At 41.5% G+C, this 15,593-nt stretch overlaps 2 protein-coding genes across 2 annotated transcripts; one reads left to right on the top strand and one right to left on the bottom strand.

Annotated features, from left to right (window-relative positions):
* Positions 1–362: 362 nt before the first annotated feature.
* Positions 363–1,945, top strand: LOC306641420 (mediator of RNA polymerase II transcription subunit 28-like; the record flags this gene model as incomplete). Its single annotated transcript, XM_079106484.1, has 2 exons — positions 363–393; positions 531–1,945. The coding sequence occupies 2 exons, from the start codon at positions 363–365 to the stop codon at positions 1,013–1,015; spliced, it is 516 nt and encodes a 171-aa protein (XP_078962610.1). The 3' UTR covers positions 1,016–1,945.
* Positions 1,946–9,275: 7,330 nt separating this feature from the next.
* On the bottom strand, positions 9,276–14,908 carry IL20 (interleukin 20). Its single transcript, XM_079107905.1, has 6 exons — positions 14,822–14,908; positions 12,374–12,562; positions 12,042–12,107; positions 11,776–11,928; positions 11,027–11,101; positions 9,276–9,982 (listed from the first exon to the last, which is right to left on the bottom strand). Exons 2-6 carry the CDS (start codon positions 12,530–12,532, stop codon positions 9,905–9,907), a joined length of 531 nt encoding a protein of 176 aa, XP_078964031.1. The 5' UTR covers positions 12,533–12,562; positions 14,822–14,908; the 3' UTR covers positions 9,276–9,904.
* Between the last annotated feature and the right edge of the window lie 685 nt (positions 14,909–15,593).

The raw sequence follows: 15,593 nt of genomic DNA on the forward strand, positions 1-15,593 counted from the left end.
TTAACTTTCCATGATGGTAACAAAATACCTGAGACAATCAACTTGTAAAGAGGAAAGGTTTATTTTGGCTGACAATTTTGGAGTTTTAGTCCATGTTGAGGCAGACCCATTGCTTTGGGACCTATGGCAGGACAGCACATCATGGCTGCAGCATGTAGTGGAACAAAGCCATTCACTTCATGGCCAGCCATGAGAAAGAGAAGATGAGAAGGGTTGAGGTCCCAACATCCCCAGCAAAGGCTTACCTTCCTCTAGGTCCCATATTCTAATAGTACCAGGGACTGGAGATCACGCCTGCAACACAGGGACCCGTTGGGACATTTCAGATGGAAACTTACAGTACCACCAAACTGTTATCCACAATGATTGTGCCATTTTACATTCCCAACATCAGTACAAGACAGTTTCAGTCTCTCCACACCCTCCCTGACACTTGGTATGATTAGGGTGAGTCTTTTTAATTTTAGCTATTCTCATAGAAATGATGCAGTATTCTACAGTTTTCATTTGTAATGACAAATGATGGTAAGCACCCCCGCCAGGACTCCCGGGCCAGGCTTCCCTTCTCCACGCAGCGCCTGGCGCGCCGAGAACTTCTAGCAGCACCTTGGTGGACGAGTTGGAGTCGTCATTCGAGGCTTGCTTTGCTTCTCTCGTGAGTCAGGATTATGTCAATGGAACCGATCAGGAAGAAATTCGAACTGGTGTTGATCAGTGTATCCAGAAGTTTCTAGACATTGCAAGACAGACAGAATGCTTCTTTCTACAGAAAAGATTGCAGTTGTCTGTACAGAAACCGGAGCAAGTTATCAAAGAGGACGTCTCAGAACTAAGGAATGAATTGCAGCGGAAAGATGCGCTGGTGCAGAAGCATTTGACAAAGCTCAGGCATTGGCAGCAGGTGCTGGAGGACATCAATGTGCAGCACAAAAAGCCAGCTGAAGTCCCCCAGGGCTCCTTGGCCTACCTGGAGCAGGCTTCTGCCAATATCCCTGCGCCTCTGAAGCAGACCTGAGAGGGGTCTGGCCTACAAAGTAGCCTCTTGAAGACAGTTTCACCAAACCTCTGTGTGTGGATGTGACATTTTAGAAGAATTATTTGCCAGGGAATGAGTTGGTCTTAATTTTGTTTCCACCTAAAAATTTCCCTGATTTTTGTGAACTGTTAATTACTTGATTAGTTTATAAAATGCTTATGGCTTGGTGAACCAAGTGAGATTTGGTTTTGTTTGTAGCAAAGTTTAGACTTAGTTTGATGACACAGATTCTTTTTTGTTTTTTTGCTTGTTTTTAAAATTTTTATATGACTTTATATACTTTTTTCCAATTGTTAGTTTGTTATTATCTGAGGGGGAAAATTACAATACTCCAGAATCAGGGGAGAAGGAGTTTGGTTTTAGTCCTTTAACATTTACTACCCATTCATGATAGTAGAGAAAAATATGTAAATTTTTTGTCTCAAGACTTTGAACTACCTCAAGAAGAGGAATCTAATGCAGTGTTTGTAATGCTTCCATAGTAGCACAGATATTTTGTAAATTTTTTTGAAAATGGGTCAGAAAAAGGGTTAAAATATGCTGTTGGTGTAGTAATATCACAGTAGATCCTTAATTTGATGCTGCCTTTTGTTTGGGTGAGTTTGTGTTGTGTGGTGTTGCCTGTTTGATGGGGAGCTGTACTAGGAGCATGATATGCTAGGTGCCTTGCAGTAGTTAACTAGCATGAGTAACAAGCAGACCCAGTCTCTAGCATGACAGCTGGGACACAGGTGAAGTACGAGGGGTCAAAGCTTGGTCTGATTCTTTTTCTTTTGAATTTTGTGTTGTTTGCCTGTGTTTTTGTTTTACTTTTTGGTGAAGAAAAGTCAGTTTACATGACAGAAGATTCTTGCTCATGAATTTGATTGCCAGGGACTAGGGCCTTGGGGCGAAGGTGACCTGCAGAGTGATCCTTGGCTCCTTCACCTCCATAGAGAGCTTGTGATTCCTCTGGGGAGGGTATTTGCTCTCTTGTTGGAGGAGGTTTTCTGTTCTCTGTTGTATCTTTTCTTAGATTACATCCCTTCAGCCAGTATAAACACTCCACTGTCTTCTGAGTAGTCAGTAGGTCTGTTGCTCTTTTGTCCTCTCCGACAAGGAAGATCCTTCCCCACAAGCTTTGATATCCACTCTTGTTCCTGATCTGGCCTGGATGCCACCTGGTCGAGAAGCCTCCACTCCATTCCAAGGCACAGGACTTTCGTTCCTTCCACTGCCTTGTGGGTTAGGGTGTGGTATTTGTTTCTGTGCCCCTTGCTGCATTGTATGCTCATGGGAAATAGGCATTACTCCTATTAGGCACTGAATATACACAGCATGTATTTTACATAATACTTTGTTCTCACTTTGTGTGTGTGTGTGTGTGTGTGTATATATGTATATATATATATATATATATATAAACTCATTTTGTTTGTGCGCTTTGAGGATGATATTTGTTTTGTGGACCTGTGACCGACCTGTGTTGATCAGCCTGAGGCTAGCATATTCCCTTGGTTGGAATGTATAGGTCGAAACTTAAAAGTTATTTTTTACTCATAAGGGTTTAACCTGGTCATCTTATGCTAATTAGAAGCTCTGATTGGCAGCTTTAGGTTTCTTGATTAAAATCCTAAATAAACTAAGTTTGAAGCAGTCTTTCAATGATAAAGGTGTTTTTGGTGAAAAGATAGGGAACTGTTCTACTTGGTGCTTAGTGAAAATGTTTTGAATTAGTGTGTATACAAGTTATTGTCATTTCTTTATATTAATTCAGAAGTTTTCTGTCAAATAAATAACAACTTTTCAATAAAAAAAAAAAAAAAAAAAAAAAAAAAAAATGATGGTAAGCATCTCTTTATGTACTTTTTTGTCACGTGTTTGTGTTCTTGGGTGTCCAAATATTTTTCTTTTTTTATTGTATTGTTTTCCTTATTGAGTGTTGATGATTCTTTACAGTTTTTGAATACACGTTTTTTATCATACACATGATTTACAAATATTTTCTTCCAAACTCTGGATAGTCTTCTTATTTGCTTAGGTCTTTTGAAGAGCAGAAATTTTAAACTTTAATGAAATCCAAGGTGAGCCAGCACATCCTGGGGAAAGAGGCCAGTGAAAGAAAGTTGCTCAGCCTGGCAGAGTCAGGACACAGAGTGGGGGCGGGGTCAGGGAAGATGCACCTGGGAAGATACACCAGGGAAGGGCTCACCTCAGTTTATCTATTTCTTGTTTCACAGATTGTACTTTTAGTGTCATATCTAAGAAATCTTTGATAAACCTAAAATCACAAAGGTTTTCAGAACTCTCAGTTTTTCTTCAGGTTTATGGTTGCAGGCTGTACATTTACATCTACAGTCAATTAAAGTTAGGGTTTTTTTAAAATTTTTAAATTTTATTTGTTCTAAGTAGTTGTATATGACAATAGAATGCATTTATATATTTTGATAGATCACACATAAATAGAGTGTAATCTCTCATTTTTCTGATTATACATAGTACAGGATCACATTGGTCATGCAGTCATACTTGTACGTGAGGTAATAATGTCTGTTTCACTCTACTATCATTCTTTCCCCCATTGATTTTAATTATGGAATAAGGTATTGGTATTCCATAATTCCATATTTTTTTCCTCTATGAAAATCCAATTATGACAGCACCATTTCTCCAAAAAAATATTTGATCTCCATTGAATTTCCTTTGTATATTTATTGAAAATCATTTGTTCATATACACATGATGTTTTTCTGAACTTTCTGTTCTGTGTCCCATTATTCTATTTGTCCATCTTACACCATTATTATACTGTCTTAATTGCCATATGTTCTAATTAGCATTTTTGTCACTGTGAAAAAAAACAACAAACAAGAACAACTTAGAAGAGAAAAAGTTCATTTGGGCTCATGGTTTCAGAGATCTCAGTCCATAGATGGCCAATTTCAGGGTTGCTGGTATATAGAAATATGGTTGATTTTTTTTTTTTTTTTTTTGGTATGTTGATCTACTATTCTACAATCTCAATAAGTCTTCTTATTAGTTGTGTACATTACCTTAGATATGTTTGCCTTGACATGCAAATCATCTATGAATAAAGACATTCTTCAGGGGCTGTGGAGATAGCTCAGTCGGTAGAGTGCTTGCTTGTAAGCACAAGGCCCTGGGTTGGATCCCCAGCATCAAAAAAAAAACAAAAGACATTCTTCATTTATACTCTGGATTCTTCTGGAATAGAATCGAGATTTTTATGGTCCTGGAAGGATAGAAACCTGAGTTTTAATGCAACTCTGCCATAACTCACTGTGAAACCTTTGGCAAGTCAATGTCCCTTCTCTGAACCCCAATTACCCTCTGAAGTGATTCTCCATGTCCTTTTTGACCAATTTGTCCTCCCCTGCATCTAACATCCAATCAGACTAAAAACACACCCTGAAAGGTGTCAGTGCGCTTGCAAGCCATGGCCTCCAGGCTCTGAGTCCTACCTTCTTCCTGTTGAGCAGTTGACTCATTGTGCTTATGACAGTTGGGTTGAGTGTCATTTCTACTTTCCCCAACCTTCCAGTAACATAGGAAAGTGACTGTATTCAGTCATTATTTCACCATTTGTCATAATGCCTCCTGTGAGCAAGTCCCATTCTGCAAAGAGGGGTGAGCATAGGCCTGATGATTTTGACGCATGAAAACACTAGCTAAGAGCCATTTACAAATAAAGAGAAATTTCACTTTTTTTCTTTGAAATACTTTCCATTCTCTTGCTTTTGAATTCAGTTCTTATCAATAATGCGGTGTTATCCTATGCTGAGATGGGCTGTGATGGGGCAGATAAAAAAACTCAGGGAAAAAAATACTCTTGTCTAGGAACCGAAGCACCCAGCAGAGAATGGTTTATTTGCTCTCCATCTGTATGACAGGGACAGGCAAACAAGTGACAACAAAATATGTTAGAAAAGTCCAGAATATTTGAAATTCAGGCAACTCCAAGTGATGGTGGAAATGAGAGGTAGAAAGGACTTCTATTCTTTGGAGTGACCACTACCTGAACCTCATTCCTTCTGAGCAAGATCTCACCTCCCATCAGAAAGAAAGCTCATCCAGCCTCCCTGTCATCCAGAGCACAGAGCATCACCTCAGCCTGCCAATCAGATGCCCTCACCTCAAACCCTGAACCCAAAGTTGGTAGTACAGGAACTGTGCAAACTCCTTTTTGGTAATGAAAGTAGCAACAGCTCTATCCGGTGCCCTGAAGGTATGGTAGAATCCACTGTCTAGAATTGGTTTCTAAAATCCAGAATCCTCTATTCTAATCCTTTCTTTTACAAATGCAGTGTGGAAATAAATGAAGACCAATCAAATGAACACTGCCAAAGGCTATTCAGAGCTTGCTTTAGAAAGGGAGTCAGCCCCCTCACCTGCATTTTGGCAGAGATGGCAAGGCAGGCAGAGCAGAAGGAAGGTTTGTAGTGAAAAAGGGGAAGGTTTTAGGTGTGCCCTGATTGGAGGCTATTGACATGGGAAAGCCATAGGTAGGCTAACTAGAAGTGGGGTATCCAGTGTAAGTGATTAAGGATACATATTTGACTTTCTCTAGTTGATCCTAAGTCAGAGGCAGAAACAAACATTAGGGCAGTTGTCAATTATTAATCAAGTCCTGACCATTTGAGGCCAGTTTCTACAGGGTTATTGCTTCCTGGGTTCATAGATAGAAGAGTGGTCTAACTTCCTGCAAATGTGACTTAAAAGTTGTAGTAGCCTGGCTTCCTGGGCTCATTGTTGTAAATATTGGGCTTATTTCCTGGACTGGTGTGACAGACTGTGGGTCAGAGTTCTATTTTACATATGATCTGGCAGCTGTCTTTGTGTATTCCATCTTTCAGCAGAAACTGAGGCCCAGAGAGGAAGAGGCAGCTAATTATAGTGAGTGCTGATAGGCTGGTCTGAGGGTGAGCATGTTTCTCCTGCATTGCCAAAGGAGCTGACATTCTGCTTGTTGGGGAGACAAGATTTAGATTCATAGACAAAGTTCAACACGATGTCATAGAGATAGGTTGCACCGGGAGGTTAATGATTTGCTCTGCAGCTTGACAGGAAGGCTCACCCCTCCCCTATTGCAGCCCAAACCACTGCTGGTCAGGCACTTTCTGTGTACTGGGCCTGCTATCCTTCTGGCAAAGTGCAGTAGGCAAAAGCATGGTTCTCCAGCCTTCCTGCCTACATTCATCTTTAACAGCCACCATCCAAAACTGTGTGAACTTGGACTGGATTCTCTACCTCCTCCATCTTCAGTTTCCTCATGTGTGAAGTGGGAACAATAATCCCTATCTCATCATACTCTTATGCAAGCTAGACAAGTAGACGTGAGCAACACACATTAACACTTCTGAAATGAGCTATTGCAATCCCATTAGTCCTTGCATCAATCCTGTGTAGATAAAGAAACTGAGGATGGTGGTGTCACTTGTCCAAAAATTTCACACGTCTCTAGGAAGACAAAGGTCATTATTTTTTCTACCATGTTTCTGAACCCAAAATGCCATTGTGGGAAAAGAGGACATGGGGGTGGAAACGATGTTGGACGTTTGTCTCAGGCCGCCTGCATTCAAGTCTTGGTTCTCTATTAGCTATAAAGTCTTACACAAATGACTTGCCATCTCTGGGTATATTATCACTTTTAAACTGATGATAATACTACCTGCCTTACAAGGCAATTTTATAAATTAAATACCATAGTGCATGTGAAATTCCCTGTACGGTGCCTGGCACATTGTAAATACTTAAGAAATGACAACCGTTTTGTCTACAGTCCCCACTTATCTTCAGGGCATATATTCCAAGTACCCCAGTGGATGATTGAAGCCATGGAACATATTGAACTCTCTATATAGTCATGTCCATAAGGGATTGGTTTCAGGCTCAAAACCCAAGGATGCTCAAATCCTTTATATAAAATGGTGCAATATTTGCTCATGACCTATACGCATCCTCCTATATACTTTAAATCATCTTTAGATTACTTATAATACCTAACACAATGCAAATGCTATAGGAATATGTGATACTATATTTTTTAGGGAATAATGACAAGAAAACTGTCTGTACATATGCAATACAGACACAATCTTTTTTCAAGTGTTTTCAATCCACAATTGGTGGAATCCACAGATACAGAATGTTCAGAATCAGAGGACTGAGTGTGTACCGTTTCTCTCCTGTACATACATCCCTACAATAAAGTTTAATGTATAAATTAGACACGACAGCAATTAAAAGAAATAGAACAATTTTAACAATGTACTGTCATAAAAGTTAATTAAAACTTATGAATTGTTTATTTCTGGAATCTTCCATGTAATGTTTTCCAACGATGGTTGACCATGGGTAGCCGAAATTGCAGAAAGTGAAACTGAGGGTAAGGAGAGACAGTTGTGTTGTGATGGGAAAGGACTATCACAAACCATTCTGTAAAGTATGTCCCTCAACGGCCTTGCTTTCATGACGTTTTCCCTTAACCCCCAATTGAGTTCGACCTTTCCATTGTTGAATTTCCCATTAGTAGTGCTGGGTAAGTCAAGCAGAGGAGAGACCAGAAGAAAGGAAAAGATGGGTGCTGAGGATGGAGGAATAGACAGGCAAAGGGGTGACTAGTCAATGGCAACATGGTAACATAGAACCCCCCAAAAGCTAAGACATCCTGTGACCCAAACCTTCAGAAGATTCCAGAACATTTCCTAAAAAACAAATGGAGAAGCTTTGCCCTCCGCTCTGTGGCTAAACCTCAGAGAAGCCCACCTGGAAGACCCAGATCCTCAGCAGGTAAATCCAGCTTCCCCCTCACCATCCTTTGGAGGTGATGGTTTTCATTTCAGCACTGAAATCAACACAGCTGGCTTCTCAACTCTCTTCCTAAAGATTCAAAGCCAAGTTGTTTGTAGACAACTTCAGGAGACATGCAACTGAAAAATCTGGTAGAAGAGGGATAAAAAGGATAAAAATCTCATAGAAAATGGTGATAGTAGGGAATAATAGAAAAATAGAAAAAAGTAAAGACCCTCTATTCCATCGCCTGTTCGCATTTACCTTTCTGTTTTCCAGAGGAAGAAGCTAAATTCCAAGAAAGGTAAGTTCTCTACCCAAAATCACTCTTGGAATGAGAACTGAGTTATGATTTGAACACAACAAAAAAGATCTGGAAAAAAATATTTAAAAGTGATCATGTATGGATTGTGGGATTATGGATGATTTCAATTTTCTTTATGTTTCTCTGTATTTTCCAAATTTTCACTATTGAGCAATTGTTATGTACTGAAAAAAAAAGTATTTCAGGTTAATATTTGAAGTTACTAAAAGTTTATAATATTTAACATCCAAGTTATTAACTACTAAAGTCATTATTATTCAAATTTAAAATACTTCAGGTTATTATTATTATATTATGTAATAATGTAATATTTATTTAATAATACTTAAGGTTATATTATTTTTTAACCTTAGTCATACTTAAGGTTAAATGGCATGTCAAGACATTTATTAAAAGCATATCAGGTCCCAGGCAAAGGATAGAGAGCAGAAATTAGAGGCAGTTAAAGTGCTAGCTGAAGAAACCAGGGATCAGTCTGAGTCTATTGTTCCTGAATTTGGGAAAACCAAGCTAAGAAGCTGGGGTACAGTTCAGGGAATGAGGTGAGAGATCAGGGAAGGAAGCAGGCCAGGTTAGAACTCTGGCTTCTGGGAGGCCAGGGAAGATCAAGTTGAAGAGGGCTTGGAAAGAAAACAGTTTGGCTTCACAGACGCAAAGACAAAGACTTGATCCAGGAGCAACATGAACTCTAACAAGACAGAATCCAAAATGGGAAGATTGCCACAGAAAGCAAGCTTCCTGGCAAGGCCATGGATCTAGGCTCTGAGTCTACTTGTTCTTAACCCTTGTCATGGAAGCCCCACGCCCGTTGTGCTGGGTGTGCCTGGCACGGGCATACAGGATCCAGGATGAGAAAGGAAACAGGTTACAGATGATGAGGTGGAAGTAGGGAGCTGAAGCCCCTCACTCAGCCAAGGTCCTTTCTGTGGCAGGGGTTGCAGAATCAAGATGTAGGTGAATCAGGAAGTAGAGCCAGGAATAATTTCACAGGAGAAAGAAGGCCAAGTTCTCGCTTCCATCTTCCTTCCCAAAAGAGCAAGAAGACTCTGAGCAAACGAAGATTCAAACTCATTCCAACATTATTTCTCACCATAAGCATTTTCAAACAGCAAGCAAATATTATGCAAGGAAAACTTTATTAGTAGAACTTCATGCTGACCATGCAGGATTCCACCCTGGAAGGCACACTGTAGGGGCCTGGAGTTGGGTTGCAGCGCTCAGTATTGTAGGACAGGTCTGTATTTTCACCAGAACATCTTCCACAACCCACACCAGTCGCTATTGGCTCAATTTTAAATATCTCACAGGGCATTGGCAGTCAGTAGATAGGTCCTTAATACATAGCGACTAATCCCTCTTGCCACTCCTAGAATTTAGAGGTCTTTGTTTACAGTAGGAAAATACATCACCTGCCCTAGTCATGTTATAAATATAACCTGAGAATGTTTTTCAATCTCATGTTCAAGTACAAAAATAAATAAGTTCAATAGCAAAAATAAATAAATACATTAACAAATAAATATATGCAACAGTGGAACAGATATTACTAAAATCTTATGAAATTCTGGTCCAGATTAAGATTAGGGACCCATAAAGATTACCACATAAGGAAATGAATAATAAATAAATAATCTACACTGCAACCAGCACTAAATTATATGGCAAAGAGATGGTGGCTTGGGGTCATGTCTCTGTGGTCCAGAGAACGGGGACACTTGGCCAGGAGTATTCCCATCAGCAGCATCATGTCACTCCTATTCTATCTCCTCCATCCATCGCAGAAGAATGTCGAGTTCCCCCAAAGCCTTCACGGCTGCTGCCTGAGGCTCGAGCTGAAAGAGACACACTTGGTTAGCAGCTCATAGAGAGGAGATTTTCTCAGACTTATTCTTCTCTCCCAATGGCAGGTCTATTGGGAATTGTAAGCAGAGCATTCTTTTCAAGACAAAGAGCTTGAAAGAAGTGACAGAATCTCAAGTTTCACATGGTGAAGGGAAATCATTGAGTCTACCACCCTGGCTTAACATCCCTATTTTTTTACATTGGGAAACTGAGTCCCAGGGGTACCAGAATTGGAACTCCAACCTAAGCCCCTGATTCACAGAGATCAAGATAATGAAGTTGTTTTTAGAAGTGTGTGTGTGTGTGTGTGTGTGTGTGTGTGTGTATGTGTGTGTGTGTGTAGGGGTTGCCTACTATGCACACTTCAATTAAGTGTGCACACTTATTGAATACACTTATTGAATAAATACTGATCATGCCAAGCACTGGACTGGTGGCTTACAATTCAGAGATAAGTGGCACTGTCCTTATCCACAAGGAATTCCCGGCTGAATGAGCAGACAGAAGCAGGCAACTGAAATGCAACTTGTGAATGGATGATGGGACCCCACAGGATGGCAGGGGAGGTGCCTCACCAGGAGAAGTGGACATGCTGGAGATGTTGTCTAGGCCAAGTCTTCAAGGAGGACTAGAGTAAGTCCGTGAGGAATAGACTCGGGCCTCCCTGGCAGATGTGTCAGGGGTTAAAGGGAGAAACAGCATGGAATGGGTGTGCAATACTGTGAGCGAGCATTTTTGAAGTTATGTGCAAGTGTGGAAAACTATCACTTCTCACTTGCTCAACTGGAAGATTAGGGTTGCTGTGGAGCGACTTGGTAGAATCCCTTTACATTCCCAGAGCATCAGGCAGCGAGAATGCTTTTCTATAGGCGGAATGGATGAACCCTAGGCTAAGGTGAGGGATGGCCCACATGACCTCAGCGGGCTATTAACCTGAGGGCTACAGGATTTCTACCAGCATGAACATCCATCCCACCCATCTATGATCTCAGTTCCAACAGCACACTCATCCCAATCATCGCCAAACTGCATACCTCTTGGAAGTGACTCAGAATCTGGCTATATTTCTCCGCTGCTTCCTCCCCACAATGGCATGTCATATGGGCATGCTGAAAAGGACCCAAAGAATGATTTTACTTAAAATTTGGATTTGCTGTTCTTACCATTTGCTGTTTCACCCACAATTCTCTAAATACTCATTCCTGCAGAAAAAGTCTTTCAGACCTCGTTATTTAGGATCAATGAACTAATCATCAACTAGAAGAGGAAGTCAGCTTTTTAGTTTCAAGTACGAAGCTCATTGTTTTTTTAAGAATGAGGCAGTGTTGGAGGAGTGTGTGATTTCTGGGCCTCCAGATGGCCTCCCCACACCAGCTCTTGTTTAGGACCTTCAACCCAGATCAAATTCAATCCTTCATTGGAAGGGAAAACTGGATTACAAGGTCCTCCTATTCACCAGGTCACAGGATGCACTAAGACACCCTAGACACCTCACCTCTTGAAATCTTGTAATATTGTGGCTAATAGGCAATTATCATGAATATCAAACACCTAGCATTTTTTAGTTCTATAAACTTTGAAAATTACATTTTGCCTAGAGTATATACTGAAAAATCAATAAAACTGAGTTTTTATAACAAGTCACATAGATGAGCAAAGATTATTAGAACTTTTGGACTCAGTTTCTCTATCCACTAAATGGGAGAAGGGAAGAGAACTCGACTGCTAAATCATTGAAACTATGGGCTCAAGATGGATCCTGTCACCCAAAACCCTCACTCACACAGAGCCGGAGGCCCTTCTTGATGGTAAGAAAGGAATTGGCGAGACTGCTGATCTTCCGGAGGGTATGATGGTCAGAGGTCTGGTAGTTTTTGAAAACCCTGTCCAGGTAGAGTCTCAGTAAATGGCGGAGAAGGCAGCACCGAGCTGAAGGCTACAAAGAAGACAAAAGTGTTGGTGGGAGGGCGAGGGGCAGGCAAGACCAGGGCAATGGAAATGCTCTGGCTTCTGATTTCCTCCCAGAACCCATCCGGGCCAAGCACATACCTTTGTGTTTTGCAAAGACTCGGTCCTCCTTAAGATTCTGATGTCAATGTTCTCATCTTTGGCTTGCTAAATAGAAAAGCAAGGCAAGAAAGGACAGGTCAGCGGCTGCTGCCATGTTCTTAAACATCACAACCTCCTCTTGCCAGGGCCTGGTGGGAGGAATCCTTCTCCAAAGCATTTTAAAATTCTGAACTATTGATATTTCTTGGGATGCAGCATCCTGGTAAGGTGACCCCAGTCTGCCTCTTGGTGATCACACAGCCAGGGCTTCCAGGGAAGACAGACAAAGAACAAAGAGAACAGGCAAAGAGGTGGAGGCCACCCTCACATACCACACTGTCCCGAATCTCGGAGAATCCCTTTTGTATTTCCGGGAGGTTTGTGGCGATCACACAGCTTCCGAAGTGGAGAGTCTTGAGCCCAGTCGAAGTCGTCCAGAGGAGACAAAACACAGCGGAGAGAAGACCCAAGCCAAGACCAGAGCCTTTCATCTTATGCCTGGAATCTGGAGACCACAGGAGCTGGAAATTCGAAGGAAAGGAGTGAGACTTACTCATTTCCCATCACATCCTTCAGAAACCAACCCAGTCACCAGGCACTCCCCAAGGTGTCCACTGGGGGGCGGAGAAACCGAACAGCCTCCTCCGGCTCTAACAGTGCGGCTCATTCACACCACTCACTGAGAAAAGCTGCTGAACCTCCCGCAGAGAGAAGCCTCAGGCACCTGCTCCAATCTGAGCGTGGTATGGTCCCCCAGGTCCCACGTCCTTTATCCTGTCCCTATCCCAGTTCTGCCGTCATTGCCGAGCAGGGAAGCCTGGAGCAGCAGGTGCTCACAGTGAGTAAGCAGGATGACATTTCAGAGGTAGTGTCAAAACTTGTTTGGAGGAATTGACATAGGTAGATTTCCCTTCCAGGATGCCTGTGGAGCTCCCCCATCTGGTCCCCTTGGATCCTGGGGGGGGAACTGGGGGAAAACACAATCTCACAGAAGTCATGATTATGTCACCAAATCCTTGGGGGGAAATTGTCTGGAGTTTATGGCCACCGACAAGGCGGAAGAGCTTTGCTCTGTCTGGCATTTGTCTGGGATCAAAGTGGTTATGGAAGAATAAGATTCATTTCGCCTCAAAGGCAAATAGAAAGTCAATGATTTCATAATAGTACCACTGCCAGAGAAAGGAAAAATGTGGCGGGTGATTGGCGGAATTCCGCCTCACTCATCTTGCTGGGAGGAACCTGGGGCGCCACAACACCCCCTGCAGGAGGGCTGCAGTCAGACTCTCCTGGGGTGGGCCCACTAGCATCTCAGAAGAGGACAAAGGACAAATGAAGTGATCCCCAAAGAAGAAGAAAGGCAGGGAGGGAACTGGTGTGTCCCTGGGGTGAGGCTGCTCAATAGGAGAGAGTTTATGGTGTCTGCTGGCTTGCCATTAGGGTAAGACAAGCCGGGTGCAGGGGACGAATTTAAGGAGATGCCCAAAAACTTAGCCATCAAAATAAAGAATATAGCTGGGCATGGTGAGAGACCCTATGTCAAAATAAAAAGGGCTGTGGATGTAGCTCAGTGTAGAGTGACCATAGGTTCCATCTTCAGTACCCGCCACACATGCACAAAAGATATTTTCATGCAATATCAAAATGAATTTAAAAGAGCTGCAATGAAAAAAAAAAAAAAAACGAAAATCTTAAAAACAGAATCCGACAGTGCCATGCCGAGCCACTGAAACAAAAGGAAAAATATGCCCACCTATACTTATGCTTTCACATATTTCTAAGGTTAATTTTTTTCTCAAAAACATGACCACATGTACAACTAATTAGAGCAAATAAAATTTTTTAAATAAAACATGCTTAAAAAAAAACAAAATATGCTTGATGATTTTTTTGTCCCTTGACACCAGAGAAGGAAAATTATAAGAAATTTTGGGGCATAAATAAAATTTTTAATTTAAAATATTGTGTTATAATAAATCTACTAATTAATCTTTTAATATTTTTCAACTACTTTTAATATTTTGGGAAGAGCACATACATAAAATATAAAAACACGCATACACACGCATATACACGTGTTTTTCCTTTCACCTTGATTCCCTGGCTTGGCACAATGCTGATAATCATTAGCACTTACTGAAATCCCCCTGTGCTCCAGGTAATATGCTAGACTTTTGTTTTACATTCACAACCGCCTGAGACACTGCCTAATGTAGGAAAGGCAATAAACAAGAGTAACCCAAAAATATCAGAGGGAACAATGGATTTGTAAACAAGAGAACTGTGTAATAAATCCCTGCCGAACAAGTTTCCAATCCAGGTAGGTGGTCCCAGTTTGCCCAGAGCTGTGGGGGTTTCTGAAGTACAGGAATCTTAGAAATGGAAAATCACAGGTAAACCAGAATGAGTTGGCCACCCTGTAACTATGTGACCTCCGACAAGTCAACTCATCTCTTTTGAGTTTCATTTTCTTAACCCAAAAATGATGATAATAAAACTTACCCTAGAAACTTATTTTGACATTTCAATAATCTGTGGTTTACATACCTTGCTCACTATAAGTGATCAATTCATTTTAAGTAGAGAATGATGTTAGTTGCCTTAAACTTAGAATATATGCAAAACTACCACAAATTCAACGACTGAGTCAGCATTTATTGAGCACTCACTATCCTGAATGTCGTGCTAGATACTGAGTACAAAGATAAACATGGCAGTTTCTTGTCCTCCAAAAGATTACATCCTCATGGAAAAGGTTCCTTTGGACATGGTCTTCAACATACCTTGGTGAATGACTGGGAGGACTGTGCTGATCCCCCAACCAAGCAGAGAGGTGTCTTACCTGAGAAGCAGAAGGGCTGCTGTTTCTGGTCTCCTAGGAGTCTGTCCCAAGCGGAGTGGCTCCAATTATTATATACATGTCACATAAAGGAAGTGAGCTCGCCCAGGTGAGGGTTGGAACTCCCTCGGAATTTCTCTTCTGGCTTCCACTTCCTCAAAGGCTAACAGCATATAATGGCACCCTGAATCACCCCAATACCTTTCCTCTTCAGAAAGCACTGCCTGAAGGGCTTACTGGCTACAGATGTGGATAAAGGATATGCCTCATCTGGTCTCGGCTTCCTGCTTGGTAAAACAGTAGTCAGAACAGAGAAGATCTGGATTACAAAACTGGAAGAAAATTTCAGGGAGTGCCTTTGCCCTTTCCTCTAAATCCAGTTCTCCTTAACCAAATTTCTCTCCAACTCCAGATAGTATGAGCTCACTCCTGTTGCTTCTCTTTGCTTTTGCTCTTTCTACCATTGCTTTCCAAAATGGCCACACTTCCTTTTCGCGATTCGTCATTACAGAGGAGACCCCTTTATTCCTGAACTACTCTGGCCTACACCTACCACTCCCTTCTCTGACCTCCAACAGCAAATTTTCCTTTGGCACATGAGACCATCTGTTTCATGGGCTTTAGCATTTTCTCCCCAATGGCGCTGGAAGATTTTCTTAGGGACCAATCTTGTAGGACCACACTTCCAGGCAAGGTTAAATTCAAAGCACTTGAGA

Source organism: Sciurus vulgaris (assembly GCF_902686455.1).
Source record: "Sciurus vulgaris genome assembly, chromosome: 12".
Lineage (NCBI taxonomy): Eukaryota > Metazoa > Chordata > Mammalia > Rodentia > Sciuridae > Sciurus > Sciurus vulgaris.